The sequence below is a fragment of the Pelodiscus sinensis genome, chromosome 27, assembly GCF_052426305.1.
Source record: "Pelodiscus sinensis isolate ZL-2025 chromosome 27, ASM5242630v1, whole genome shotgun sequence".
NCBI lineage: Eukaryota > Metazoa > Chordata > Testudines > Trionychidae > Pelodiscus > Pelodiscus sinensis.
Genome location: NC_143078.1, coordinates 10,085,729 through 10,113,506, shown reverse-complemented (window position 1 = coordinate 10,113,506; position 27,778 = coordinate 10,085,729). Strand labels below are relative to the sequence as shown.

Sequence of the window (27,778 nt, the reverse complement as noted above, 5' to 3'; positions counted from 1 at the left end):
AAATATGAGTCAACAGTGTGGTGCTGTTGCAAAAAAAGCAAACATGATTCTGAGAGATGCATTAACAGGAGTGTTGTGAGCAAGACACGAGAAGTCATTCTTCTGCTCTACTCTGCGCTGGTTAGGCCTCCTTTGGAGTATTGTGTCCAGTTCCGAGCACCACATTTCAAGAAAGATGTGGAGGAATTGGAGAAGGTCCAGAGAAGAGCAACAAGAATGATTAAAGAGCTGAAGAACATGAGCTATGAGGGAAGGCTGAAAGAATTGGGCTTGTTTAGTTTGGAAAGGAGAAGACTGAGAGGGGACAGGATAGTGGTTTTCAAGTATCTAAAAGGGTGTTATAAGGAAGAGGGAGACAAATTGTTCTCCTTGGTCTCTGATGATAGGACAAGAAGCAAAAGGCTTAAACTGCAGCAAGGGAGGTTTAGGTTGGACCTTAGGAAAAACTTCCTAACGGTCAGGCTGGTTAAGCACTGGAATAAATTGCCTATAGAGGTTGTGAAATCTCCATCACTGGAGATATTTAAGAGCAGGTCAGACAGACACCGGTCAGGGATGGTCTAGATGGTGCTTGGTCCTGCCGTGAGGGCAGGGGACTGGACTCGATGACGTCTCAAGGTCCCTTCCAGTTCTAGTGTTCTATGATTGGAAACCTCACTAGTTCCATGCAAGGTTTTACAGGGGAGTTTGTAATCCTTCTTAAGTCATGGGGCCTACAATCCAGCAAGAGGAGATCAGATGAGATATCATAGAAAAAGAGAGTTGGAAGAGACCTCAGAAGGTCATCGAGTCCAACCCTCCTGCTTGAAACAGGACCAATCCCAACTAAACCATCCCAGGTGGGTAGGGGCGATCGGTGCAGCTGGGTTTGGGGGAGGCAGGTCTCCAGCCCTACCTCTAGCTCTGCCCCCTCTGCTAAGGCCCCGCCCCACTATGAGGAAGGGAAGAGATGGGAGGGGGAGCACACCCATGTGTGCCCCAGTCTACCTGGCCCCCATACAGCTCCAGCCTCCCCGGAGCCCAGAGCACCGGGAGGGTGGGCGCTGGGGGCAGCAACACTCTGCCCCCAATAGGCCTACAGCAGGCATTCTGGTGGCAGAGTGTGTGTGGGGGGCAAGCCTGGCAGTTTGGGAAGGCAAGCTACCTGAAGCCCTTGCCATGGGCGCTTTGTCAAGCTAGGACTTAAAAAACCTCTAAAGATGGAGATTTCACCCCCTCCCTAAGCAACCCATGCCAGTGCTTCATACTGTGCACAGCTGGGCTGCAGAGTTTACCACGAGCATGGCTGGTGTGACTTTCAGATCACAGCCTTTTGGGTGTCTTCTCTCCCCATGACCTTCAAAAACAAAGCACTTCTCCAGGTCCACAACTGCTCTGGCCCACCTGCTGCCTCCAACCCCAGAGCAGCTCACTGACTGGAACGCCTTCCTCTCGTTCCCCCTCCCCCCAAACAAGGTAACCCCAAGTGCTCGACAGCTGCTCCTGGAGCTCGACCCTAATGCCTGGGTGCACCATTCTTCCGGCCATGGAGACATGCACGAGAAGCCCATCTTTAGCCCCAGAAGGCAGGTTGCTTAGCACCCAGGATGAAACCATCCTGGTTCATCATGGAGATTAACAACACTGAAGCCTAGTGGTGAACATCTACATTCCAGCCCTGTTATCTGTTTCACTGCTGAGCAAAGCACAAAAGAGGGGTGCTAAGACAAAAATCTAGAGGGACAGATGGAAAGGAGAGGTGCAGTATCTGAAGAGGCACACAACCGACTGGGCCTCATTTTGGTGTCACAAATAGGCGGCACTTGAGTTGTGGCAGAGTACAGGTTGAACCTCCCTAGCCCGGCATCCTCGGCATCTGACTGGTGCCGAACGAGAGAATTTGCCGGACCACGGGAGGTCAATACTGTCTAGCAGCATTGCCAACACTTCCCCTGCTTCCTGGGCTCTTAGAAGGTATGTAGGGGTGAATCAGAGCTAAATCACAGTGCAGAACATGGAGAGCCAGGACTGGTGGCTGAAAAACTTTAAGGGACTGTGGGAAACTTGGCCACACCCATGATAAGTGGACATCCAGCTAAATAAAATCCTGCTGGACCACAGATGTTGCCAGACCAGAGAGTGCCGGAAGAGAAGGTTAAACCCACACCACTATTTATTCTCCCCCCTCGTTCCCACAACAGGCCTACCTTACTCAAGGCTTCTTGCTTTCAAGACCTTGAAACATCTCCAAGCACGGAGCCACGAGCATTTCAGTTGAAGAATAAAGAAAAACGTTCACAGCCCAAGACGCACCGTACTACCTGCCACTTTGGCTCTCCCGGGTTGTTCTTTCTAAAGTAACGCCTGCTATACACCAAGCCTGAAAAACTTAATTTAAAACAACCAAACCCACAGCCCAAAATCACAATGATTCTGTTTTGCACTGCAAGGCAGCTGAATGTGGTTCAAGACCTGGGCCTGGGGGTGACCAGTCCATACAGTGGTCTCAGAAGTAACGGCAACGGGCACTAATTGGTGGAGTGCCTGGGCCATGAAAACTCATTCTCTGCTGTGGCCTTGGGGAAAAGCACCTCTTCTTTTCAGTGCACCCCATCCTCCCAACAGAAAACTGGTGCCTCATCTCCTGCGCAGCTGCTCGGCCTGCGACCCCTGCAGGCCCAGGTGTGAATGGAGACTGAATTTGTCTCTCCGCCAACCGGCGATCCCCATCATTCCCCACAGGACCATGCACATACCAGCCTCTGGTTTGGGCTCTGATCCAGAAATGAACTCCAAGCACATAGCTCCCACTGTGAGGGTACGCGTTGACGGAGCCATGAAGATTAGGTTTCTAGACATAGGGAAATGAAGCGGCGATTTAAATAATCGCTGCTTCATTTACATCAAAATGGCTGCTGCGCTGTGCCGATCAGCTGTTTGGCGGCGCAGAGCGTCCAGACTACTGCGCTGTGCCGCCAAACAGCTGATCGGCACAGCGCGGCAGCCATTTTGATGTACATGAAGCGGCGATTATTTAAATCGCCACTTCATTTCCCTTTTTCGAGTACACTAATCTACATGACTCCGTCGAGATGTACCCTGATTCATGGAATACATTCAAGTCTCAGGAAGTGCTGCAAAGGGGTGAAGTTTTGTTTACAGAAGAGTGAAAACCCGACACGTCGAGTTCTCATGCCCAACGGGAGCCTCCTTTACAGCAGCATGGGCAAAGAGCAGCGTACAAACCAGGGGCCAGCTCTACAGCCACGGGGAGCACCTGCCACTTCCTGTGGACACCTGTATCTGGCTATCACGTATGACACACTCCACCTACTCTGGCTGTGAGCATCCTCCGCCAGTATCACCGAAATAATAGCCATCCTCCATGTATCTCAGGGGAAGTCGCATGGAGGTGAAGGGAACTTCCCCCCAACCCTCATTTGCATGACCATACCAAAAAAGTTCTCCAATAACCAGAAATGCCTACCAGCTTCCACCTGAAAGTTTAGTGGGTCTACTCCTCACCCCAGGGACGAATCGTTATTAGATCATCTCACACTCCCACTCCTCAAAATAACCTAAGCAGCAGATGACTAACCCTAGGAAATTCTGTTAGACAAACTGTCCTAAGGGATGTTTGTTACACTGCAGTAAGGTGGTAGTTCCCTTTTCAAAGTCACATGTTCCGACACCACTGAAGGCCTTTCATGTTCCTCCCCCATTGACTAAACTCTACTAAGACGATTCCACTTCATGGGACACCAGGTCAGAAATGGAGTTAAGTAAATAAAAGTCCTAGATCCTAAGAACATAAGAACAGCCATACTGAGTCAGATCAAAGGTTCACCAACCAGTATCCTGTCTTCCGACAGTGGCAAATGGTACCCCAGAGGGAATGAACAGAACAGGGAAGCATCAACAGATCCCTCCCTTGTTGCCCATTCGCAGCTTCTGACAAACAGAGGTTAAGGAAATCATTCCTGTGCATCTTGACTAATAGCCATTGATGGACCTATCTTACATGATTTTATCTAGCTTTTTTTTGCACCCTGTTATAATCTTGGCCTTCACAACATCCTCTGGCAAGGAGTTCCACAGGTTGACTGTGTGTTGTGCAAAGAAAAAATCCCTTTTGTTTGTTTTAAACCTGCTACCTATTAACTTAATTTGGAGACTCCTAGTTTTCATGTCACTTGAGACTTGTAAAAGTCGCTTCACGTCATTCTCATCGCACAATTCCTGTCTTTCCACACACCATCCAAAATGGCAGCATGTCTAGGATGTTCCCTACCCCATCACCAGCTCCTGTTGACAGCACCTAACACCTTGGTCTCTGAGCAGGAAGAACCATGGTCTCCCAGTGGGCAGGCATATAGGTCACAAAAGCCCATATCACAACAGCTGCCCTTGAAGGCAAAAAGAGCAACGGTGATCAGACATGGAAACTTAGCTCCCCTCCTCATCCCTAGAGATGAAGTCCCTCCTGCTGGGCAGATATGTATATTGACAGTACCATCCCCATCCACTGCCTTTTGCAGTACCGGTGAATAAGGGCCTTTGGTCTCTCCGGGGCTGTTGATCCCGAGCTATTCACCACATTAAAGCCTCAACATGGGACACAGTGAATTTCAGCAATGAGGATGCGCGTGTAACACAGGGCATGTGTTTTATAACCTCAGTGTCATAATTCTGCCTACCAAAGCAATCAATGGGGAATAACAGCTGGGCTGCCTGGGACCTTGGCCAAGAGGGTGGCTCTAAGTGTGGCAGACAGTTCTACCTTTCCAAAAGGTAGTTTGTCCAGTTGGGCAAGGAAGCTATTTGGGGAACATGGGGGGGAAGGTGCTTGGGAGAACAGAGGAAGGAAGTCAGAAGCAGTTATGCCCCCAAGCAGCAGCACAGAGAGGATAAGAGAGCTGGGGAGTGGGTGAGAGACTGTATCAGGCAGAGTGGGGAGGTTACCAAGATCTGCTTTGGTGTGATGGAATTGTCTGTGTAAATGCAGAGTTTCTCCACAGTCAGGGGCATGGTCTCTCGCAACTTGGAAGCCAGGAGCATGCAGACGGCCCCCAGGAGCTGCAAGTGATTTTTTCGAGTATGAACTGAAGACAGGTAGCGATCCACGTAGTTCATAGCCAAGGGGAAGACCTCCTCTTCACACTTCTGCTCCTCACACACCTGGCAGAACCCAACAGAGGAAAGGAAGGGTTTTAAAGGCAGCCCCAGCCTGCACCAGGACTTCAAAACTACTAGTTGCCATAGTTTCTGGCACGTGTGGAGCCTTTTGTCTGGTGCTCTCAAAGCCCTTTTAGGTTTAAGAGACAAATTCTCCATTGGTGTAACTCCAGCCCACCACCCGCAGGGAATTTGATGCAATGTGCTACAGTTCACCTCCCTTTCCTCTGGGAAGTAGGGAAAATAGAGAGGTTAGAGACCAAAATCTTCTAGAGGGCCCACTGATTTAGGTCTTAATTACCAGATGTTCCAATCACTTTCTGCTCTCCTTAAATGGGGGTGCTCAGCACCTCTGAAAAAAAACAACCCAGTCCCAATGTAGCTTCAGCTGGCCCAAAAAAGGAGGCACCAAGAATCAGTTGCCACTTTTGGAAACTCTGGGCTAAGTGACTTGCCCAATATCACAAAAAGAGTCACTGGCAGAGCCCAGGATAGCAACTGCATTCAAACTCCTGGCTCCCCTTCTCTGTCTATGGCACATTCATGAGAGGCACAAACAGAACCCAGGAGTCTGCAGGTCAACCCCTTCTATACATGCCACTAGGCTTTTAATGAACAGCCATATTTCCTTGTTTTAACAGAAAAATATTGAATTTTCCCCTTGTGCTATAGCAACTGGCATCCTTCTCTTTCACCCTGTAACTTTGCCTCCCAATGTCCTCTCTACCCACATAAAACCGCATGCCAGAGACTTTTTCCTTTTAAAAAAAATAGACTCACTTCTCATTTCAGATTTAAGTTTAGCTGCATTCCCTCTCACCCTCATTCAAAATAAAAAATGAAAAATTAGCATTTAGAACTAAATCCTGCTGCCTCTGAAGTCAATGCAAGTTGTACCACTGACTTCAATAGGACCTACGTTTAGGCTTACTAATGCAAATCCTATTAAATTGGGAAATCCCAAAGATACCGCCTCCAACTTTACTATGGGCTCCTTCCACTTTACTGAGGTCCCTGCTTTGCAGGATCAGGCCTCAACACACCTTTTAGCCAAGTAACTCTCTCAGAAAGTGCACTTAAGAAAAAGGATAATTAAAAAAGTTGGAATCGGCATGTGATTAAAAAAAAACCCAGGCAGTATGTCACAACAGCCAGTGAAGTGGAAAGAGCCTCAGACTGAATTCAATCCAGATTCTATTTCTTCCTCGTGTAATCTCATTTTCCTCCCAATCTAGGCTATTCAGGGCTTGATCATTTATGAAAAGCGAGAGACATCTGGGATATGTTCCTCCTTGAGTTGTTCAGTGCGCAGGATTGCATTCCTTTTAATTTAGCGGCGTGGGAGGCTGGGATCTTTCTGCCCAGGCTTTCTCTCACACCGCATTGGACTCCCCCCCCCCCCCCCCAACTGTCCGATGAAGGGCAGAGACCTTGAAGCGGACAGTTTCCGGGCTGGGGTAAAACCGGAGGGACCCCTACAGGCAAAACAAGGGTGTGGAGGAGAGCAGGTTGTGTTACCCCCTCGGTGCAGCAGGAAATGCTGCAATTCCGCATATGCAAAGGTGGAAATCATGCCCCCACCCAAGCACCCGGGGTCTTTCACCTGGGGGGGGGTCTTTCAAATGCCCCCGTATCCCACTATTTCCTCTGCCTCCTCCCCCCCAAAAGATTGACTCCTCCCACCACAGACCGAGCCCCACAGACCAGCAGCCTCTCCCCCGCTCCATCAGATTGTTTCCTTTGGAACTCACGCGGCAGCAAGTGACATTGCAAACCGCCCCCCCCATTAGCTCCCCCCCAACTGATACAGATTCCCCAAACCAAGTGACTTCCCTACCTTAAAAAACCCAAAAAACACTTCTCCCAACCCAACTGTCCTCCTTCCATTACCGCCGCCACCGCTAGGCGACCCCACTAAATCCTTTGCTCCGTTTACACTCAAGACTGGGGTGGGTCTCTCTCTCCCACACCCAGCAAGCATAGCCCCTCTCCTGCCCGAGCCGGGCAGCCTGTATCTGCGGTGGGGACCAAGGAGGGTAGGCAAAGGAGCTGCTGTTGGACTCCAGGATGGATCGGGAGGGAGGGGGTGGCAGGACCCGGATTGAGGGAGGGGGTCCCGTACCTCCAGCATCCAAAAAGCCAGCATCTTCCGCATGTACGGCTTGATCTCCTTCTGCACGCAATGGAAGTAGGAGACCCGGGGACTATAGCGCTCCTCCTGGCTCAGCAGGTTCTGCAGCACCCGCCGGTCCCCCAGCAGCTGGGGATCGCGCTCCGCCCTGGGCACGCGGGGGGCCCCCTCCACGCACAGCAGCTCCATGTGTCTGGATCCTGGGGGGTCAGGGCACGAGAACGGGGACAGCCGGAGCAGGGACGGAAGGGGGGGCGCGCAGGGGAGCTGGCGACAGGGAGAGGGACACCCCCAGCCGGGGAGCGGGGCTGGGCGATCAAGCAACAGCGACCCCAGCCAGCTGCCTCCCGGCCGCTCTGCCCCACGCTCCCCGCCGCACTGACAGCGCCGGATCCACTGTTACAGTTTTTAGAACGTCGGGAAGTTAATGGGCGGGGCTACGGGCGGGGCCCTGCTCGCGGGAGGGAGGGGGGAGGGAGAGGAGCTGCAGTGCAAGCCCCCTGGGTCCCATGGTGGGCTAAGCGGCTGCCGCCTCGGAGCAGGGCGCCGGTCGCCCGCCCCTCCGCTCCAGATTGCAAAGCAAGTGAAATCCGCCCCCCACGGTTTTCTTTTTCGCAAGCAATGGCCCCCTCCCCATGCCCCCCGAAATCCCCTCCGGTTCCATGGCTTCTTGCCACTGCTGCTACTGCACAGCCGGTGGTAAGGGACGCTCATTTTTCATTCCACCCAGTGGATGCAAGCTCTCCCATTGCTGCCCGGGGAAGACTTGGAGCAGTGTTTCTCAACCAGTGGTACCAGTACCCTGAGGGGTACCTGAGAGAAGTCTGGGGGGGTACGTCAACACAACTGAAATTTGGAGAAAACTGAATTTTTGTTTTAAGTTTTACGGCACTTTATTTTGGTACTTTTTACACCCATAAATTTCATTGCCTGCCCAGCTGCGTTGTTTAAAGAAATGTTGGGGAAAAAACTGTTGTGTCTGAAAACTGTAGGTACTGGGGATACTTATAATTTTTTTTAAATAGAGGGTACTTTATAAAAAAAAGGTTGAGAAACACTGACAGAGTGACCAGACAGCAAGTGTGAAAAATCAGGTTGGGTGTATGGGGGAAGGGGAGGTACTAGGCACCTAAATAAGACAAAGCCATGGGGATAGCTGGTCTTCCTGCCTCAAGACATCAATCACCTGGAAACATCGCCATGCGGCAGTGGTGCAAGGTGACAGCACATCACATGGAATCCATCCGTGTCACACTACCTCAGAGAACATGCCGGGGCTGTACGCGAGGCATGACTGCACATTGCCCTGAGTCGAAGAGCGTACAGTCCAAAAACCCAAAAGAAAGGCAAGAGACTGGACTGCAGAAACCCAGATGAGCAAATAACTTGAGGGGAGGGGGTTTGTTTTTGTTATTTTTCATTAGCATTCATTGCATTTTACTACATTATCCATCTATCTTGAGTACAACCACCAATGTTACCAAGTTACGGCATCAAAACCAAGATTCGTGAGCACACTATGACTATTCCTCGTGGGGTTCATGTTCAAAACAGGACAATCTGGAACTCAGATCCGTTGCCTGCTCTGTTAATCTATTATTTCAGTCTCTTTGATAGTTAATTCTGCCACTTTTTTCTTTGTCTTTTTTTTTGTCTAGCCCTTAGAAGCTATGAGAATAATCAGATAGATGTGAGACTGTTGAAAGTATGACTGCACTGGGCTTTTTCCTCCAAAACCTATCCGAGTATTAATGCTAATACTAATGCAGCTGCCCTGGAGACAGCAACATTGGAAATGTGTGTAGATGAGGCTTCGGCAGCCACTGGTGTTAACAGCATGTAATAATGGTTTTGAAAGAATACATTCTTAACTTTTGAAAACTACCCTGAGCTCTTGCCTATTTAGACGAGAGCCTCCTTAGGGCAGGACTATCTCCTTTTCTCTGTTGGGATCTCTAGACGCTCTTGCAATACAAATACTACTACTAATAAACACCTGGCTTGTGTACAAGAGGAGCAACATTCCTCATGTTGCTAACACTGTTGGAGCTGTACCAGTGTTAGCAATGAGAGATTTATTTTTTCACAGCTTTTACTACATGCCTCTGCATACTCAAAGCACTGCGTATGCTCAGCACATGGTTTTCACAAGTTCATAACTTCTTTTAAAACCATTTTTTTCAAATTTAGCACCGATTAGATCCTGCTTTCCAGGTTATTTGCCTGTCAAGTGCAAAGACTTAAAGCTGCTTTTGAGTTATCCAAGCTCAAAAGAAGGTCAGACTGCATCATTTAAACGTAAAACATATTTTCCCTTCACAACTACAGAATTAGAAAAAGAGCTGAATGGAATTTCTTCAAGTTTTTGAATAAAAACAAATTAAAATCGTTGTTGAGATTGAGAGTGAGCATGAGAAATTTCAGCCCAAAAGGTCAAACTCTGAGAAAATTCTGAATATGAAAAGAGAGAGTTAGAATGAAATGGCCAGCTCATACGAATTTGGTAACTCCCACAATGCTGTAATATGGCAACTGTAGGAATAGTTGGAAGCTGGGTGATTAATCATATAATCATAGAGGTTAGTGGTGGAAAATACTTTCAAGATCATCTACTCCTTTCATTTGCTCCTTATTCTATATTTTAGTGCTTTATCCACTCTGGGATTAAAAGTCTCCAGAGAAGATGCTTCTTCCATGCTGCTTTGCAAAGAGCTACATGCAGGAGTTTATCCCACAGTATTACTGTACTAAAATCACATTAGGTGTGCTGAGGAGTGGTAGCTGACCCATGGATTCAGACTGGGGTGGCCAAGGGTCAGCTGGGAGGCTTGGGAAAAAGGCGTGTAAGTCACCATGCCCAGGAGAAATTGAATACATAGATATTACAGACATGTTGGATGAAGTGTCATGTACCTAAGATGGAATCTGTGATCAGTATTAGCAGGTACTAGATTAGTATACTATAAGGCATTGTAGGAGCATTCGCCTAGACAGCTGGTTGTATAGCATTCCATCTTAATCATCTTAAAAGAATGTAGGATCAAAGAAGTTAGAGATTGAATGATCAACCAGATCTTTGAGTTTATTCTCTCTCCCCCCAGATGAATTCACTACCACTTTGAGGCATCCTATACTTTTTCTTGACCTTATAAAAATCTATGTTTAATCATTGCAAAAAATAGGGACTGTAAGAAAAAACATGTTTTAAAAATGTGTTTATTTTTGAGCATAAGCAAAACAAGACAAAAGTCTTTATCTGTCCTGTTCAGGAACATTGACCCTGAAAAGGAAAAAGATAAATAAAAAATTCTTTTTTGATCAGAGGCTTCATTTTGCATCTCCAGAAACATGAAGGTCGTGTACATACCAGATCTGATATGAGGCACACTAGCACTGAAAATTCCATTTACTTCAAGGAACATGGGACCAAGCACTATCTATCTGTGCCATTTCTAATGATCCCAACATCATAACTACAATAGTATCTTGTTCCTGATTACATGACGTGTTACACAACACACAAACAAAATCTTATTGCCATGTAGCAAAGGAGTAAAGCAGTGAGTGTATGTGGAATTATATTGATTCCATCCCAGTCCTAAAACGAAAAAGGGGAATTTCAGTAGGTGATATTAGAGAAACAAGGTGGGTTACTTAATACCATAAGAACGGCCATACTGGATCAGACCAAAGATCCCTCTAGCCCACTATCCTGTCTTCTGACAGTGGCCAATGCCAGATGCCCCAGAGGGAGCGCACAGAATAGGGAATCATCAAGTGATCCCTCTCCTGTCATCCATTTCCAGCCCCTGACAAACAGAGGCTAGGGCTACCATTCCTACCCATCCTGACTAATAAGTAATGATGGACCTAACCTCCATGAATTTATCTAGTTCTTTTTTGAGCCCTGTTAAAGTTCTGGTCTTCACAACATCTTCTGGCAAGGAGTTCCACAGGTTGACTGTGGAATATCTTTTATTGGACCAGGTGGGGAGAGAGAAAAGCTTTCAAGCCACACACTGCATACAAGTAGGTGAGATAACATTCCAAAAATCCACCTCCACTGCACTTTCCATGGGCATGAAATATTTGAAGAATCCATGAAAGCAATTTCTTTAGACCAGTCAGATGGATTCAAACCAGGGTGACCCTCCTGCCCCCTATTCATTTATTGTTGGAAGCGTCTTTTGTATACAAAGTGAAGAGGGCTTAAATCCCACATTTTCAGTAAAAATATGTTATTTTCTTTAGCCAAGCAAAGGGAAACCACAGTGCTGGGTTCTTGGTCCCTACATTTTCTGGACAATGTCATTTGAAATTGAAAGCTTCAGGACATATACCAGACATAATGGGCTCACACATGTTTGCTTATTGTCCCATGGGTGAGTCTAACTCAGCCTGATTGTTAGAAATATGTTGAAGCTGGAGTCAATGCAGTCAGGAGGGTGGGGAAATGAAGGCTATTGCATAAGAGAGAAAGTGTTCCTTCCAGAAGATGACTTGGCAAAATTGATGCATCTGCCAGCCACATTATCAGACTAAAAAGGCAAATTACAGACCTCAGGAGTTTGTGTAGCGGGAAGGAAGAACATTCCCGGAAAACCAAAATTTGGTCACTGTTGATCATGGATAGACAACTTCCTGCCCTCAGTGGTAGAGAACTCAGAAATGAAAAAAAAAAAAGGAAATTCCTTCAGAGAGAAAGAAAAAAAGAGGGTTTCTAGACTTCCAAGATCTCAAGCCAGCAATGTTTTCCTTTGTTGAATCACCAGGAGGATCATTTTTTTGGTATGTAGATGATGAACGAACAGTCACCAGCACTAGGAGCATTTAAAGGGGCACTGAAGCTATAGGGCCAGAGAGTCTGTGGGTTATTAGCAGCTGATATCAAGCTGATATCCAGACCAACATTAGGAAGAAAGCTGAGAAATATGTCAGGCTGTTCATTAAATAAACAGATCCTGTTTGGCCAGACTGTTAATCAACATAGTGCCATTGACTTTGATGGAGCTACACTGATTTACACCACCATGATGTTCAGATACGAGGGGGTTCATCTTCCATACTTCTGGCTTGGTCTTTTGCAGCCACTCTTCATTCAACTTTGAACTGTCCAGGGCTAGACAATCTTCTTCCTTCTCTGTCAGACCATGACTAAAACATTGTCAATGATGTCAGAGTGAAACTGATCAACATACATGAAGGTCCCGAAAACCAAACCCACATGAATGAGCAAATAACTATACAATTTACTGTAGGAAATACCCAAAATGAGAGTAAAAAAAGATGTCATTTCATATGTGAGTTTAATAATAATACTGCATACGTTTCATCTTAGGATCTCAAAAAACTTTACAAATCTTAGTTTGTTCAACTTCATAACCTACTTCACCCCTTGAGGCAAGCACAAATGAATCCCATTCTGCAGAGGGGGGAAATGACAGCAGAGAGGTCAAGTTGCTTGCCCCAGGTTACACAGCAATTCATTTGTGCAGTGGAAAATACAAACCAGAAGTCCTGGCTCCCAGACTCATGGTTTGAACACTAGATAGCTCCCACAACCCTTAAAGGGTCCTTGATGTTCTCTCTCATCATTTAATCATCTGGCTTCTTAGTAAAAAAATTCCCATGGACTGCAAGGAGAGCTGGATCTAGCATGCATTGCAGGATCTGACCCAAGAGCTATATGTCCTAGTATTATTTCCTAATAATGGCAACCAATATTTTCCATTTCCTCAGACCTTGTCAAACATTTGAGTGCAAGTCACTATTTCACAGAGCTATCATCAGGATGAGCAAGCAAGAACATTGAACACCAACAATGCTTAATGGCATCATAGTGCAAAACAAAGCCTCTGAAGAAGAAAGCTGTCTTTTGGATCTAGTCCACACACAGGTGATCCAGCTATTTCTATCAGGGTGTGATTTTACACCAATTACATTGGTACAAATTCTAGCGTGGATGCAGTTATATCAATAGATGGATGCTAACACCATAATAACCTGGGTATATAAAGTATAACACTTTTAAACTTGGATAGCTGTATCCACATAAGCAATATCAGTTTCTAAAGCAATATAGTTAAAGCAGCACAAAACCCGTCTGTAGGCAAACTCAGCTTGGGATGCTTGCAGAACAGCAATAGGAAGTGGCCACTCTTACAAAGAGGGAAGTCATATGCCTTGTATTTTTACTCTGTAATGAGGCTTTGCAACTAACTGGCTGTATGATCATGTGCAAATCACTTGGGGCAGAATTTCCAAAAGGGGCTACTGATGTTGGGTGTCTCAGTTGTTGGGCATGTTGCTCAGGATTTTCAGAAGGGTTGAGTACTCGTCTCTCCTAATGAAGTCGGTGACTTTCTTAAAAATTGTTCTGATGGGCGCCACTTGAGGTGCTGGTCCACTGAACTTGGAAACAGCGCATAACCTGACTTTTTACAAAAGGCTTCCATGCCTATTGTCTTTAGCTCTCCATCTGTCATTTTTAGCAGCTGTTTCTCTGCATTCGCTTCCCTTTTCCTAAAGCGATCTAAAATTAAATTGCATTTTCATTGACTCAAAAATATACCCAACTCAGGCATCACCTGGTGAATGGCTGGCTTTTTCTCTGAACCAGGCCTTTCAGAAACTAACCAAGTTGAAGTGGGAAAGAAAGAAAGATAGTAGAGTGAAACTAAACCAATTTCAGAAATCAAACCGAGGCTTGGAAAGCCCCCAAATTGAGATTATATTTAGTTAATTTTAGGGGATTATCTGTGGTTACAGTACATGCAAATTTAAAAAAGGAGCTATTAAATTTTACTATAAAATATATTTTTTAAAACACCCTTCCCGTGCCACTGCACTCCTCCCCTGAACAGATCCAAGCTTTGCGCACAACATTGTGGCCAAAGTGTTTTAATCTGTTTTGAATTACTTTCGGCTACATGTTATTTTTGTTTTCATTCAGTATGGCAAAACCAGCAAATGCCTCTTGGCTGGCCAATCCAGCCAGTGCCTGGCCAATAAACTGGTGGTCAGGATGTCTGGGTTCTATTCTTGGCTTTGCTCTGTGATCATGGACAAAGTACTTCTTCACTTTGTGCCTTGATTTCCCCCACCTGCCTTTGTAAAATGCTTTGACATCCTCCAATGTAAAGAGCTATTGTGACAAAAAGGAATGGAGTTTGAATTATGATTGAAATATTTATTCATAAGGAGGTCCCTAACAAATCGTGGTCAATTTCAAGGTCACAGGCTTTAAAAAATGGTAAATTTCATGATTTCAGCTATTTAAATCTGCAGTGTCATGGTGTTGTAAATGTAGGCGTCCTGACCCAAAGAGGAGTTGTGGAGGGGATCACAAGGTTATTGTAGGGGCAGTTGTGGTACTGCAACCTTTACTTCTGGGCTGCTGCTGCTGGCAGAACTGGGCACCTGGTGGCTGCTGGCAGGCAGCCCAGGTCTAAAGGCAGAGCTGCTGCCAGCAGCATCAGCAGTGTAGAACTAAGGATGACATGGTGTGGTATTTTATAGACTAACAGATGTATTGGAGGATAAGCTTTCGTGAGCAAAGACCCACTTCGTCAGATGCATGTCAGATGCTTATGCTCCAATACATCTGTTATTCTTCAAGGTGCTACAGGACTCCTTGTCGCTTTTGCAGATCCAGACTGACACGGCTACCCCTCTGATACGTGGTGTGGAATTGTCACCTTTCTATCTGCACTGCTTCCTGCAGAGCTGGGCCCTCAATTAGCAGCCACGATTCTCTGGCTGAGCAGCTCTGAAGGCCATGCAAAAATGAGGATGGCAACACCATACCCCTCCCCTCCAAAAATAACTCTGCAAGCCTCCTGTAACTCCTTTTTGAGCCAGGACCCCAATTTGAAAAACACTGGTCTCCCCCATGAAATCTTTATAGTAGAGGGTAAATGCACACAAAAGACCAAATGTCACGTGGGGAGACCACATTTTGTGGTCTGTGATGCATTTTTCATGGGTGTGAATGTGGTAGGTTCCTATTCATAAGTCTCTGCCCTAAACAGTTGGTAGTCTAAGGCAGTACTACCCTGCCTGTTGACAAGGCTGTAGGCTGTTCTGCTCTACAACAGCCTAGGGAGATGGTGGGCAATCTACACCCCCAACATGCCCCCTCCATGCAAATATCCAGATAGCTAGGGATCCTCCAGTGCTGCCCCAAGCTGTCCCTTTGGAATTGATGTGCCCGGGGCCATCTCAGCGTGGAGCTCAACGCCTCCTGCTCCTGCAATGCAGAACACAGGAATCCTGCCTCTCCAGTGTTTGGTGGCAGGACCTCAGTGGTTCAGCTGCTAGGAGTGGTGGGGCAGAAGGCAGGATTGTTCAAGAGTTAGCTCAATAATGGGCCCAAGCCATAGAGTTCAGAACTAGATCTGAACCTTCCTAAGATTAGGAGGTGTTAGGCATGGTGTTACCTGCCACAGGGCAGACTCATCACCCTAGCGCCTCTAGCTGGTTGCTCTGGGAATTAGCTTGTTTGGCTCGCTGGACGCCTCCCTCTAGCTGGCGTCTTCCCATGTTTCTCTTGGACCAGAATGTCCTCTTCAGGACACGGCCCTCTGGTAGTGCCCACTCCAGTGTCTGAGCCCCCCTTCCACGGGCTGGTGTTTATCCTGCTTGCACTCCAGGCTCCTCCCCTCGCCAGCGCAGCCTGTTCTCCTCCCAGGGAACACCCAGTTCCCCTGGACCCACCTTGCTTCAGTGACCCACTGCCAGTCTTCATCTAGCCCCTGCCTCAGGGGCAAACTGCAGTCTGTAATGGTCACTCCTCCTAGGGTTGCCAAGTGTCCGGTATTCACCCGGACAGTCCAGTATTTTTGGCTCCTGTGCGGTAAAAAAAATTCAGAGAATACCGAACGCCTAAAATGTCTGGTATTTTCTGCATTTTTTCCTCAATCAGGAGGCAAAAATGCTGGGCACCTGGCAACCCTATGAAACACTCAGCGCCTGGCCACTCCACCAGCTGCAAACACTCCCAGTCCCCTGACCCCAGCCCCTATGCTTTTCTGATTCCCCAAGGCTGCCTGCACAAAATGGCTGCAGGCCAAAAGACCTAGGGGAAGCAATGTTTCCCCTGGGTCTTACTGATCAACCGGTCCCCTGTTCCTATCCCTGTACTTAAAGGAGACATGCTGTTTTATTTTAATTTTTTTTTTTTTGGCTCAACAACTTTGGTCTCCTCCCCTTCCCCCCCCCCCATTTTTTTGGGGGGAGGGGGGGGGTTTGTATTTTTGTTTCAACCATCTGGCAACCCTACTCATCACTGCCCCTGCCTACCATGGCTGTCCCAGGCCTTGTTTCAGTAGAGGGCAAATGAAGAGCTTGACCAGAACCTCCCCAGCCCTGTCTTCCTTCCCCAGCTCTGCTCTACCTCCAGGAAGCCTCCTGCTTCCCTAGCAATCAAGTCTCTACTCTTCTCTCTCCATAGCAGCCATCAGCGCTAGCGCTAGCGCTCTCGCTCTCCCTCTCCCTCCCTCCAGGAGTCCTTCTTTATATAGTCCCCAGCTGGGCCCTCATTAGCAAAACTGCCTCAGTTGGGGCTTTGCTCTCAGCCCTTGCTCAGGGCTGAGGTTTTGCCCTTAAAGGCCCAGTGCAGGGGAAATGCCCTGTCATATTACCCTTGATAAAAATTAGGGGGAATAGCCCAAAAGTTTTGAGCCAAATTCAGATCCAAACCTCTGCCTGAAAAGAGTCAGTATGTACAAGGGATGTACCCTTCAGGAAAGTAGGTCTGGAGAGGGATGTCCCTTTTCCCGAGACTCATGTGCTAAGAACCAGGATCACAGACTTATGGTACCATAGTAATAGACCACAGTTAAGAATAGATGAAGAGGGAGAAAAAGGCAAATAAGCAACTCTCCACACTGCGAGATCCACACGATATGATATTTTAAAATTAAAGCTTGTGTTTAAACCTACCCTGCTGCTCATTGTCCGAGGGAACTCTGAGCCTGACACAGAAGCAGAGCTCTGCAGGCCAGCTTCAGAGTCGGGATGTTAAATATCGGTTACTTGAATAGTCAATTAACCTTATGAATTCTTATCGGTTACTCGACTATTCTGTAGTTCCCAGGGGTAGGGCCGGCAGCCAGTGCACTCCGGCCCTACTCCCGAAGAGCCCCCTGCCACTCTGCGCTACTGCCTCTGTACCAGAGGCAGAAGTGTGGGGTGCCAGGTGGGAGCTGGTCCGCAAGGGGAGCCAGTTTAAAAACCAGCTCCCTGTGCGGACTGGCTGCCTGTCGCCCCGTGTGGCTGCCTCTGGTACAGAGGCAGCAGTGCAGGGTGGCAGCAGCCTCTGTCCAGAGTGGAAGGCTGGACTCCCTGACCCGGTGCAAGCTGGAACTGAGCTGGGCTGCCTGCCTGGCTCCTAACACATTTCAAATGCAAAGTCGCAGCAGGGGTAGGTCCTGGACCTGGTGCCAGGATTGAGCTGGGCTGCTGGCCAGCCTGCTAAAAAATTTACTGGCAAGGAGGGTAGGAATGCATGTGTAGTCTATAGCATTAACCTATAAGCTTTTGCTTATCAGTTCATGGATTACACTGTTACATCCCTACTTCAGAGCTGGTGTCAGTGGGTGGGACTCAGATGAAGCCAAGAATCTGGTCTGGATTTGGTTCCATGCCTTTGAGTGTGGACACTATCCAGGAAGGGAGGGGTGTGGATGTGGCTCTGTGTGTGTGTGTACATGTAGGTGTGAAGTGGCTGTTAGGTGGGGAGGGTAGGGACAGGAAGAAGGAGCCCTACTCCTTTCACACAGCTGCACAGCATCTGGACTGCTAATCTCTTACACCAGGGGCTGGGCAGAACAACTACAGTGTGAACTAGAGAGTCCAGGTTTAGCTCAGATTTGCAACCCATTGATTTCCGTGAGGAGTCACAGGGTTTCAATCAATGCAATATTTAGCCCCAAGTCAACGTCTTCCTGGGAGTGGCGGAGACCTGCGTTCCTGTAGCAGAATGGAGGTTAGTGACTGCTCCATCTTTGCATACATGGAAGTTCTGTGCACTGTAAAACTTCAAGTCTGAAACTTAAGGGACTGTCCCACAGGTCACCCAATACCTTTGCTGTCCCCCTGCGGTACTGCAGCAGGTTGCCAACCGATACTCATTGTATACTTCCCCATCCAGCCTGTGAAGCAAGGGGACAGAGCTACCTCTCTCTGCTCAAACACAGCCTTGCCGTAGAACAAAGGAAAAGGAATAACACTAGGCTCTCCTCTAAAACCTTCTAGCCAAAGATTTACAAACAGTAGTGAATTAAGTCTCACAACACCCTTTGCAAGGTAGGTATCAGATCCCCATTTCACAGGTGGGGAAACCGAGGCAGAGTGACATGCTGTAATTTGTCCCAGGCCACACATAGAGTTAATGGCATAGATTGAACTAGAAGCTTGGACTCTTTGATGCTAATTAGGGATGTAAAATCCTGTTTAATTGGTTAGCCATTTAAACATGTTTAATCAGTTAACCGATTTAAGGGGGAGTGGGCGGGGGGGGGGGGGAAAGGCGGAGTGGCCTCCCCCATCACAGGCAGGGTCCGCTCCAGCCCAGCCAGAACACCCCCTGCCTGAGACGTGCCCAAGTTCGCCACGGACAGGGGCTGCTCCAGATGGTCTGAGCAGCCCCTGTCTGCAGCAGGCCTGTGGGGCTGACACAGCCTCCCTGCCCATGACGGGTGGGGAACTGCTCCAGTCCCCACCGGGAGACTGGAACCGGTAAGCGTCACCCAATTAGGGTGACATTTACCGGTTAACCGGCTAACTTTTCACATCCCTAATGCTAAGCCCCTCTGCTAAGCCCTCGACCACATTCCAGAAGACAAACGGCCTTCCCTGCAGACGCAGATTTCACTGTATCACTTTCAATTGTAATATCCAAGATATCCAGGAGTTCTTTAGTCTCCACAACAAAAGATAATATATACGCATCTCTCCTAGCCAATTTCTTGTCATTACTTATAATCCTGCAGATAAATATGGTGTTACATAATGACATTAACATGCTAATGAAGTAAACTCTGAGAATCTAAATATACTCTCTCTCTCTCTCTCTGGGACAACCATGATCTTGCATCTGTGCAGAGGTTCAGTGAAGTGACTCCAGATTTAAACTGATGCAAATGAGACCATAATTGGGTCTTATACATTAGCTATTTCATTTAGTATGGCGCATGCAACTAAAATGATTAGGGGTTTGGAACAGGACCCATATGAAGAGAGGTTAAAGCGACTGGGACTTTTCAGTTTAGAAAAGAGGAGACTGAGGGGGGATATGATAGAGGTCTATAAAATCGTGAGTGGTGTGGAGAGGGCCGATAAAGAAAAGTTATTTATTAGTTCCCTAAATAGAAGAACTAGAGGACACCAAATGAAATTAATGGGTAGCAGGTTTAAAACTAATAAAAGAAAGTTTTTCTTCACACAGCGTGTAGTCAACCTGTGGAACTCCTTGCCAGAGGAGGCTGTGAAGGCTAGGACTATAATAGAGTTTAAAGAGAAGTTAGATCATTTCATGGAGGTTAGGTCCATAAAAGGCCATTCGCCAGGGGATAAAATGGTGTCCTTGGCCTCTGTTTGTCAGAGGCTGGAGAGAGATGGTAGGAGACAAATCGCTTGATCATTGTCTTCGGTCCACCTTCTCTGGTGGACAGGCTACTGGGCTAGATGGACCTTTGGTCTGACCCAGTACGGCCATTCTTATGTTCTTATGTTTGTTCTGAGTTTGCGTGTCCGATAAATGGTCTCTGAGGTAGGGATGCAAAATCCCGGTTAATCAGTTTAACGTTTAACCGATTAACCGACTAACGAGGGATCCTGGGATGGGGACTGCTTCAGCGTCTCCAGCCCACGAGGATCCCTCTCCCAGCCCCATGCTGGGGCTCTGGCTGCAGCCAGCTCCTGGCTCCCAGTCCCTGCCAGAGCAGCCCCTGTCCACGGCAGCCCCCTGCAGGGCTGAAGCAGCCCCCTGCTCCAGCCCCCACTGGTTACCGGTTAACTGGAACCAATACCCTTACTAGTTAACCGGTTAACCATTCACATCTCTACTCTTAGATCCCCCAGCAATGAGCTTCACCAGGAGCCTGATGCTCCATTGCCCTCCCTTCTTTCGTCATGTACACCTGTGCAAAGAAGATGTACAATGCTACTGTTCTGATTTGACCACACAACCCCAGGGCAATAGAGAAGCGGATCCATTGAACTGTGAATGCAGGCTGGGCTGCTAGCAGGATATTATCTGTAGCAATTAAGTGGCAAGCTTCCTTCCCACTGTAAACTGACAAACCAATGGGTGCCTGTGAATAGGCTTGAGTGCATCTCGATTTATTTTTGTAGCTGCGTATATTTATTTGTAAGATGAACTGGCAGACCGTGTCCCCAAAACAAGTACGAACATCTGCTGTAGTGAGCAGCGCGCTGGGCAGGACGGCTCCGTGGCTCAGCAGGTCAGATCGCTTCAAGCCTGAGCAGAATCGAAGATGTGCCTAACATCATGCCGTCCATTAACTTTTCTGCAGTAAAGGTTTCTGGTGTTGCTCCCCCTTGTAGCCCCACCAGTGGGAGTAGTGGTGTGAGCCCTGAACTAGTGTTGGCTAGTGCTTGCTCACAGCAAATTAGGCAATGCAGCAGTTAAAATAGGGACAATTCATGGCAACTGGTTGACAGTGGGGTTCCTGCTATTGGTGCAGCTCCTGAAGCTGCACCAGTATTAGCACTTGTGAGAAGTTGTTGGAAGGAAAAGCTGGTGTAATAATCACACCTCACTCCTATGTAGTGCTTTCCAAAGGAAGTCAGTATCATTATCCCCATTTTACAGAAGGGGAAACTGAGGCAAAGATCAGCCAAGTGACTCATTCAAGATCACCCAGCAGACTGGTGACAGAGCCCAGACTAGAAACCAAGTCTCCTGAGGCCCACTCCAGTGCTCTAATCACTAGGCCAGGAGAGGCTGGGTCATAGCTGGGGGCTCTGAGGGAGCAGGACAGGGGCAGACTGATACTGGAGGATCCTGCTCAGGTGTATTCTCATGGGCTCAGACCTCATGCAGGCTTTGTACCACCGATCTCTGCTCCTGGCAATGCTCATTTGCATACATTTTCCACTGCTCTGTGATTTGCTGAGCTGTCATTCTAGTAGTTTCTTATTATCTGGCCAACAACAGCTCAGCCAGAGGGACCGCTTTGCAACGGGACGTACTGTGCTGTGGTTGGCTCCCCTCTCTGCTGCTGTGAGGAGGATGCCTCTGAACCCAATGTCCTCTTCGCCACCCTGAGTCCAGAGCTGAATCAGTGATAAGCGTAGAACGCCCACCCTTCTCTAATGTCAGAGATGCTCATCATCTACACGGTCTCACTGCAGGCAGCAGGAGAACGGCGCTTTCCGGGCCTACTGGGAGCTTTATGTTATAACTAGCACATTTACCCGATGTTGCCCAGGTCCTTAGCTCATTTTTTTTTAATAAAAGGAAAATTCGTACCAGGGCCACTTGCTCTTCCCCTTCCTGTCCCTGTCAGGGAGTGAGAACAGAGTGCACAGCTTGTCTGCCCTCTGCGCTCTCCAGCCAGAGTGAGGAATGCAGCAAATTGTACACTTTTTCCTCGCTCCCTGATAAAGGGGTACAGCAAGCAATGGCCATGTACAAATCTCATGGGGTTCAGACCCTCCCTGATCTCCCTAAAATGCACCTGGGGGGAAGACGCTGGGGGGTGGGGCAATCCCGGATGGGAAGGTCGGGGGAACTCACCCCCAGCCAGTCCCTTTCACCTGCCTGGTGAGTCTATCCCTTTTCTGTATGGTTTTATGAGAACCAGTCCCATTCTAGGCGCATCCCATTTTCCTGGCATAACTAACCCCTTGAACGGACCTTGGACCAGACCCTACGAGTGTTATTGGAGTGGAGATTCCATAAGAGTCACTCCTTTCACTGAGCACATCCCTCCTTCCACTCTGTGGATCAGATTCTGAATCAGCACCGAGTTCTCCAGAGCAATTCAAAGCCATGGGTCTGGCCCCAGGGAGAGGAAGAGCAGACGCGTATCTAGTGCATTATGGCGAATGGTAGAGGCTGAGTGGGTGGGTAGATGCAATGGATAGTGAGTGAAAGAAGAAGCCTGCGGCGCACTCAGAGCAGCGAGCGAGAAGAACTGCATTGCTCCACTCAGTCTGTAACCGACATGCGAGGCGAGGCTGCAGAGGTGACATGAGGAAATGGCCCCAGCAGATCTGTCAAGGAGCTTTCATTTCCCAGGCTGAAGGCTGAATGGCCCACAAGGATGGAAAGCAGAAAGCGAGAGATTTTGGCTTCCCACGCTCAGGTTCCAACAGCTTGTCAGAGACACCGGGACCTTTCATACTCAGGACTGCCAAGCGAGACACCAGCACAAGGGATTTCCACTTCCAAACCCTGCACACATAAAGAAAAATTGGAAAGACAAGCACTGGTTGAAAAGAGGAAGAGAGAGAAAACCGGGAAGGTAGAAGAACAGAGAAACGAGGCCCAGGGCGAGATTTTCAAAAGATCTCAACCTCCAGCAACTCCCACTGCTTTCAAGGGTGGAGGGAGAGGTGGTTTCACGATTTTTAATTTCTGTTATTTTATTTATTGTCTGAACAATCGAGGTACTAATTATTTAGTAACAGAAGTAATATCTAAGGAGCTGGGTCTTTGGAAGAAGAAAGGCACAAGGATGATGTCTGAGCAGACGAGACTCACCCAGCAAGTGTCCAGTCTGGCCTCAAATCATTCTACAACAATATCTAGGCAGAGCAGCCTGGACTCTCCAGTCGGTGTGAAAGTGGCTGTGTCCTCTGTCTGGGTTTTACACCCGCTCATGCAGCAGTTGGGGACAGCCTCTGAACAGGAGCTTGAGTGACCCAATCTAACCTAGATCCTGGCATCACAGTATCGGCTGCCAATAGTAGGGGATGTGTTGGTACTTGTGGACTGGGGAGACAGGTTGGATTACAGGCAGGGGCAACTAGTGCCTGTGGGGGGCAGGGAAGGCCACCTAGCATGGGCGGCGGGGAAAGGGCCAGCTGGGGAAGGCAAGCTGAAGCCCCGCCCCTTCTGTCCGAAGCCACACCCCTTCCCCTGAGACCAGGCCCCTTCCACAACCTCCCTCTCACCCCCGAGCCAAGCCCCACCCAACTCCAGCTGAGGGCCAGGGCTGTCATGCTGCAGACCCAGTGCTCTGCCCTGCTGCCGGGGAGCCAGGCAGTTGCAGGGCGGTCCCAGCCCCTTCCCATCATCTGCTGCCCAGGTACGGGGCCTGTGGGGACACCCCATTTAGCAACTTAAATTTTGGCAGGGGCGGAAAGGGGCAGTGCATCCCGAATGCTACCACGAGTCCCCTATGGATACAGGCTTGTCGTGCCTCATCTCTGGCTGCTACTGTGGAGTTACCCAAAGGCCTTTTTTTGCCTTTTCTGGATGCACTTAAGGATGGCTGCAGACAGGAAGGAAAGACAGGCGGGAAAAGGAGGATATCAGGGGTGGGGAGCCTTTTTCAGGTCGGGGGGGGGGGAAGCTCTAACCCACAGAAAAATCAGTTGGGGGCCACACATAAGTGAGAAGCAAAAAAAAAAAAAGCAAGAAAAGAAAACCACCGGTGACGTGTCCTCTGACTGAGAAGGAGAAAGACACTCCTCGCATTCCCCTTCAGCACCAGAGCCTGGGGGGCTCAGGCTAGTAGATTCTGTGTGCTCCTGCTCCACAGAGAGATGTTGGGGTGGCCAGAGCACCAAAGAGGGCTCCCCGATGAGGGCGGTGAGTCCCGAGCCTCTGGGGCTGGACCCAGGCTAGCCTGGAGCTGTATCCGGCCCCCGGACCTTCGCTTCCTCACCCCTAAGCAGTCTGACGACGGATAGAGAAGCCACTCAATGAACTCTTATCACGTCTGCACCCCTGCACTGGGGATTAGAGGCTGTTGCACATGGAGACACAAGGGAAGCAGAAAACTGGTGACCCTGGATAGGGGGCTCCGGGAGGAGCCTGTCGCTCAAGGAACTTTTTAGAACTCAGCTCTTTGGACCTGGATCTCCTCTCCACTGCAAATCAGGAGCAGTGCTACCGAAGACAATGGAGTTGCAGGGGAGTCAGCGAGAGGAGAGTGAGGCCCTCCCCGTGCACTTGGGTGGGGAAACGGTCTTTCTGCATCAGTAGCAAATTGCTGTGCAACGCGCTGAGTCTAGACAACCCTCCCTGGCCTCCCTGGTGAAATCCGTTGGCTCCCTTGGCTCTGCTGACGGGCATCAATGCCTCGCTTGCTATTTTGGATCAAGCCTTTTTCCTGTGGTCACGCTCCATGGCCAAGGAGCCACACACGTGTGCAGTAACCACTTGACGCCTGGTTCAAAACACAGATGTTTTGTTACTGGGGGGCGGGCATGTCAGTCAATCAATCCCCTCTGGTGTGTACAGCGCCCGTGAGCTCTTCCTAATATAGAAGCAAAGGTCCGGAGAACAAACAAAGGGAAAGACACAAGGCCTTGCTCTTGCTTCCACCACAAGTGCCGTTCTCTTCTGCAGAAGCCTCACTTTCCTGGAGTCTAGTGAAAAAAGTGAATAAGGAAAAGTTATTTACTTATTCCCACAAAATAAGAACTAGGGGTCACCAAATGAAATGAATAAAACAAACAGAAGGAAGTTTTTCTTCATTCAGCGCACAGTCAATCTGTGGAACTCCTTGCCAGAGGAGGTGGTGAAGGCTAGAACTTTAACAGGGTTCAAAAAAGAGCTAGATAGATTCATGGAGGTTAGGTCCATTAATGGCTACAAGCCAGGATGGGTAGGAATGGCATCCCTAGCTTCTGTTTCTCCGGAGGGAAAGAAAGGCAGAGCTGGGCATTAATAGCCCACTGCTGGGCCTGAGCAGGTCGGAAAGGCTTCCCCATGAGAGCGCAGAAAGCGGGCAATGGTTTCCATTTCCGATGTCGCTGCAATGATCCTCCCACCTTGCCTCCCTCATGCACCAGCCTAGGCATGACTGTTCCCTGCTTGTTGGTGGAGACAAGGTGGGTGAGGACCAACGGCTGTTGGGGAGAGAGACGCACTTTGGAGCTTGCACACAGCTCTTCCTCAGGTCAGGGAAACAGAGATGACCGGTGAAGGGGGGGAGCACCGGCCATCTGATGCCCCCCCAGCCTGGGACAACCCTCCTCTGCCCCAGGCCCTGCCTCTCTCTGCCCCTGCTCCACCTCCTTGCCTTTGCTCCACTCTCCCTCACCTGTGCTCTGCCCTTGCTCTGCTTCTCCCCTTTCCGGGGGGGACGAGCGGGGCCAGGGCTGAAGCTGTAAGCAGGGTTCCCCCTCATAAACACTGGCAGTGGCGGGGGGAGGCAGAGCCATGGCTCCAGCTTGCTGCGCTCCTCCAGCGCACAGTACTCCGCTTCCTGCAGGTGAGTGCGGGGTGGTCCTGCCTTCCCCAAGCGATATGGCCAGAGGAGCACAGGCAGCTGGGGCTGTTGCCCCGCTGCTGCCGGTGAGTGCTGGGGATGGGGAGGGTGGGACAGGCCCCTGTTGCAGGCACTAATCCCCCCCTTTTCTAGTTCCCCCAGCAGCTGCTAGCAGCCCCTCACACCTTATGCCCCCATGTGTCCCATGTCCCCACACATGGAAAAAGTGGATAAGGAAAAGTTATTTACTTATTGCTACAATATAAGAACTAGGGGTCACCAAATGAAAATGAATAGGCAGCAGGTTTTAAACAAACAAAAGTTTTTCTTCACTCAGTGCACAGTCAACCTGTGGAACTCCTTGCCAGAGGATGTGGTGAAGGCTACAACTTTAACAGGGTTCAAAGAAGAGCTAGATAGATTCATGGAGGTTAGGTCCATCAATGGCTATTAGCCAGGATGGGTAGGAATGGTGTCCCTAGCTTCTGTTTCTCTGGAAGTATGAGACAGGGAGGGATCATGTGAGGATTACCTGTTGCGATTGCTCCCTCTGGGGCATCTGGTATTGGCCACTGTCTGCCGACAGGATACTGGACTAGATGGACCTTTGGTCTGATCCAGTATGGCTGTTCTTATGATCTTATTATGTCGCCTGTGCTGGGAAAGGTACTCCGAGCATCACAGCAAGGTGGAACCAATTGTTTAGCATAATTAGTTGGCCCATATTCTAACAGCCCCTTCAATGGAGAGTGAATCCCATAAAAGATCAATTATCTCACTCACCTGGTTTCTCGGATATCCGAGGACTAACACGGCTACAGCTACCCTGCTATATTTGACAGGGAAAAGCCAGTCCCAATTCCTGCCATTTCCTTTCAAGCCTACGAGGCCAAATGATTCCATTTCTAAGCAAGACGACTAACAGGACAGGTCATTTTCCATGGATGTCAGGAACACCCAGAGTTGCCATAATGAATGATAAGCGTTATGGAAGGGACGTTGAACCTCCTGCTCCGAACAGAAGCTAATCTCCAATGCTTAGAAATCCAGATGAGAGCTAATGTCGGAGGCTGATTATCTCATGTTACCTATTGCCAGGGCTCAACAAAGTATTGAATCTACTCGCCTGTGGCGCATACACAGCGTCTTACGCATGCGCAGTGCGGGGCTGGTGAGTGGCTTACACAGCCGTTCGTCAAGCCCTGCCTATTGTGTTATACTTTTCTCTGAAGCATTTGGTGCTGGACACTGCCTAGGATGACTGGTGTCCCAGTTTTATAGCAACAATCCTGATATTCTGGGCTTTGTTTTATATAGGTGCCTTCTACTCCCCCCTTATCTTTGGCTTCTTGATTTTTCACACTTGCTACCTGGTCAGCTTAACAGTACCAGATGCAGGCTATTGGACTGGCTGGACTTTGAGTCCTACACTTCTAGGAAACCTCCTAGTGGGAGACCGACTAGCACCAAGATTACCTGCTCAATAATAGTTCCGAATAGACCTATCTATGTCCACAAGAGAAGAAGGAAGGAGTATTGGCTAGTGATAGGAGCAGGAAACGAGCAGTCAGGACTCCTGGGTTCTTTTCCCAATTCTACTGGTGACTTGTTCTGTAGCTTCAGCAGGTCATGCAACCATTGCATGCCTCAGTTTACCCATGTGTAAAACTGCAGTAATGTTGAAAATTCAGTCTTAAAGAAGCAGACACATCTCCCCTGAAGTCAACGGAGTTGCTCTCACCTCTAACAGGGTGAATTTGTGTCACTCAGTGGCGGTCTGGCCAATCGCATTACAGTTACTTGCCCCATCAATCCAATTAAACCAGAGAGCTGTGTGTGCATTAATTATTATGTTAAAACACTCTAAGATGTGAGAAGTGTTTTAAATCCTCAGATAAAAGCCCAAATTCAAAGTATTATTGATTATCATCTCATCAAAACATACCAACCAATACCGAGTCATGTCACGAGGATCAAATAACTATCCATGCAAATGACATCCTGCTATAGAATGGCTCAGATAACATGTGGAAAGCAAGCTAGTAATGAATAAATAATCAGTATAAGTTGTTATTATCTG

The 27,778-nt window shown here is 48.5% G+C and overlaps 1 protein-coding gene across 3 annotated transcripts in view; it reads right to left on the bottom strand.

Moving 5' to 3' along the window:
• The window catches only part of CCND3 (cyclin D3), an 81,409-nt gene that overhangs the window by 16,304 nt on the left and 37,327 nt on the right, over positions 1-27,778 (bottom strand). Inside the window, exons 1-2 of one of the 3 annotated variants that reach the window (XM_006130426.5) lie at positions 7,277-7,695; positions 4,942-5,157 (exon numbers count right to left, since the gene is read on the bottom strand). The exons of 1 other annotated variant lie outside the window; for it this stretch is intronic. In XM_006130426.5, coding sequence (XP_006130488.1) covers positions 4,942-5,157; positions 7,277-7,474 — 414 coding nt within the window. In that variant the 5' untranslated portion in view covers positions 7,475-7,695. Of the gene's footprint in view, positions 1-4,941; positions 5,158-7,276; positions 7,696-27,778 lie in introns of those variants that run through there. One more of the 3 variants, XM_075910084.2, reaches the window with a different exon arrangement.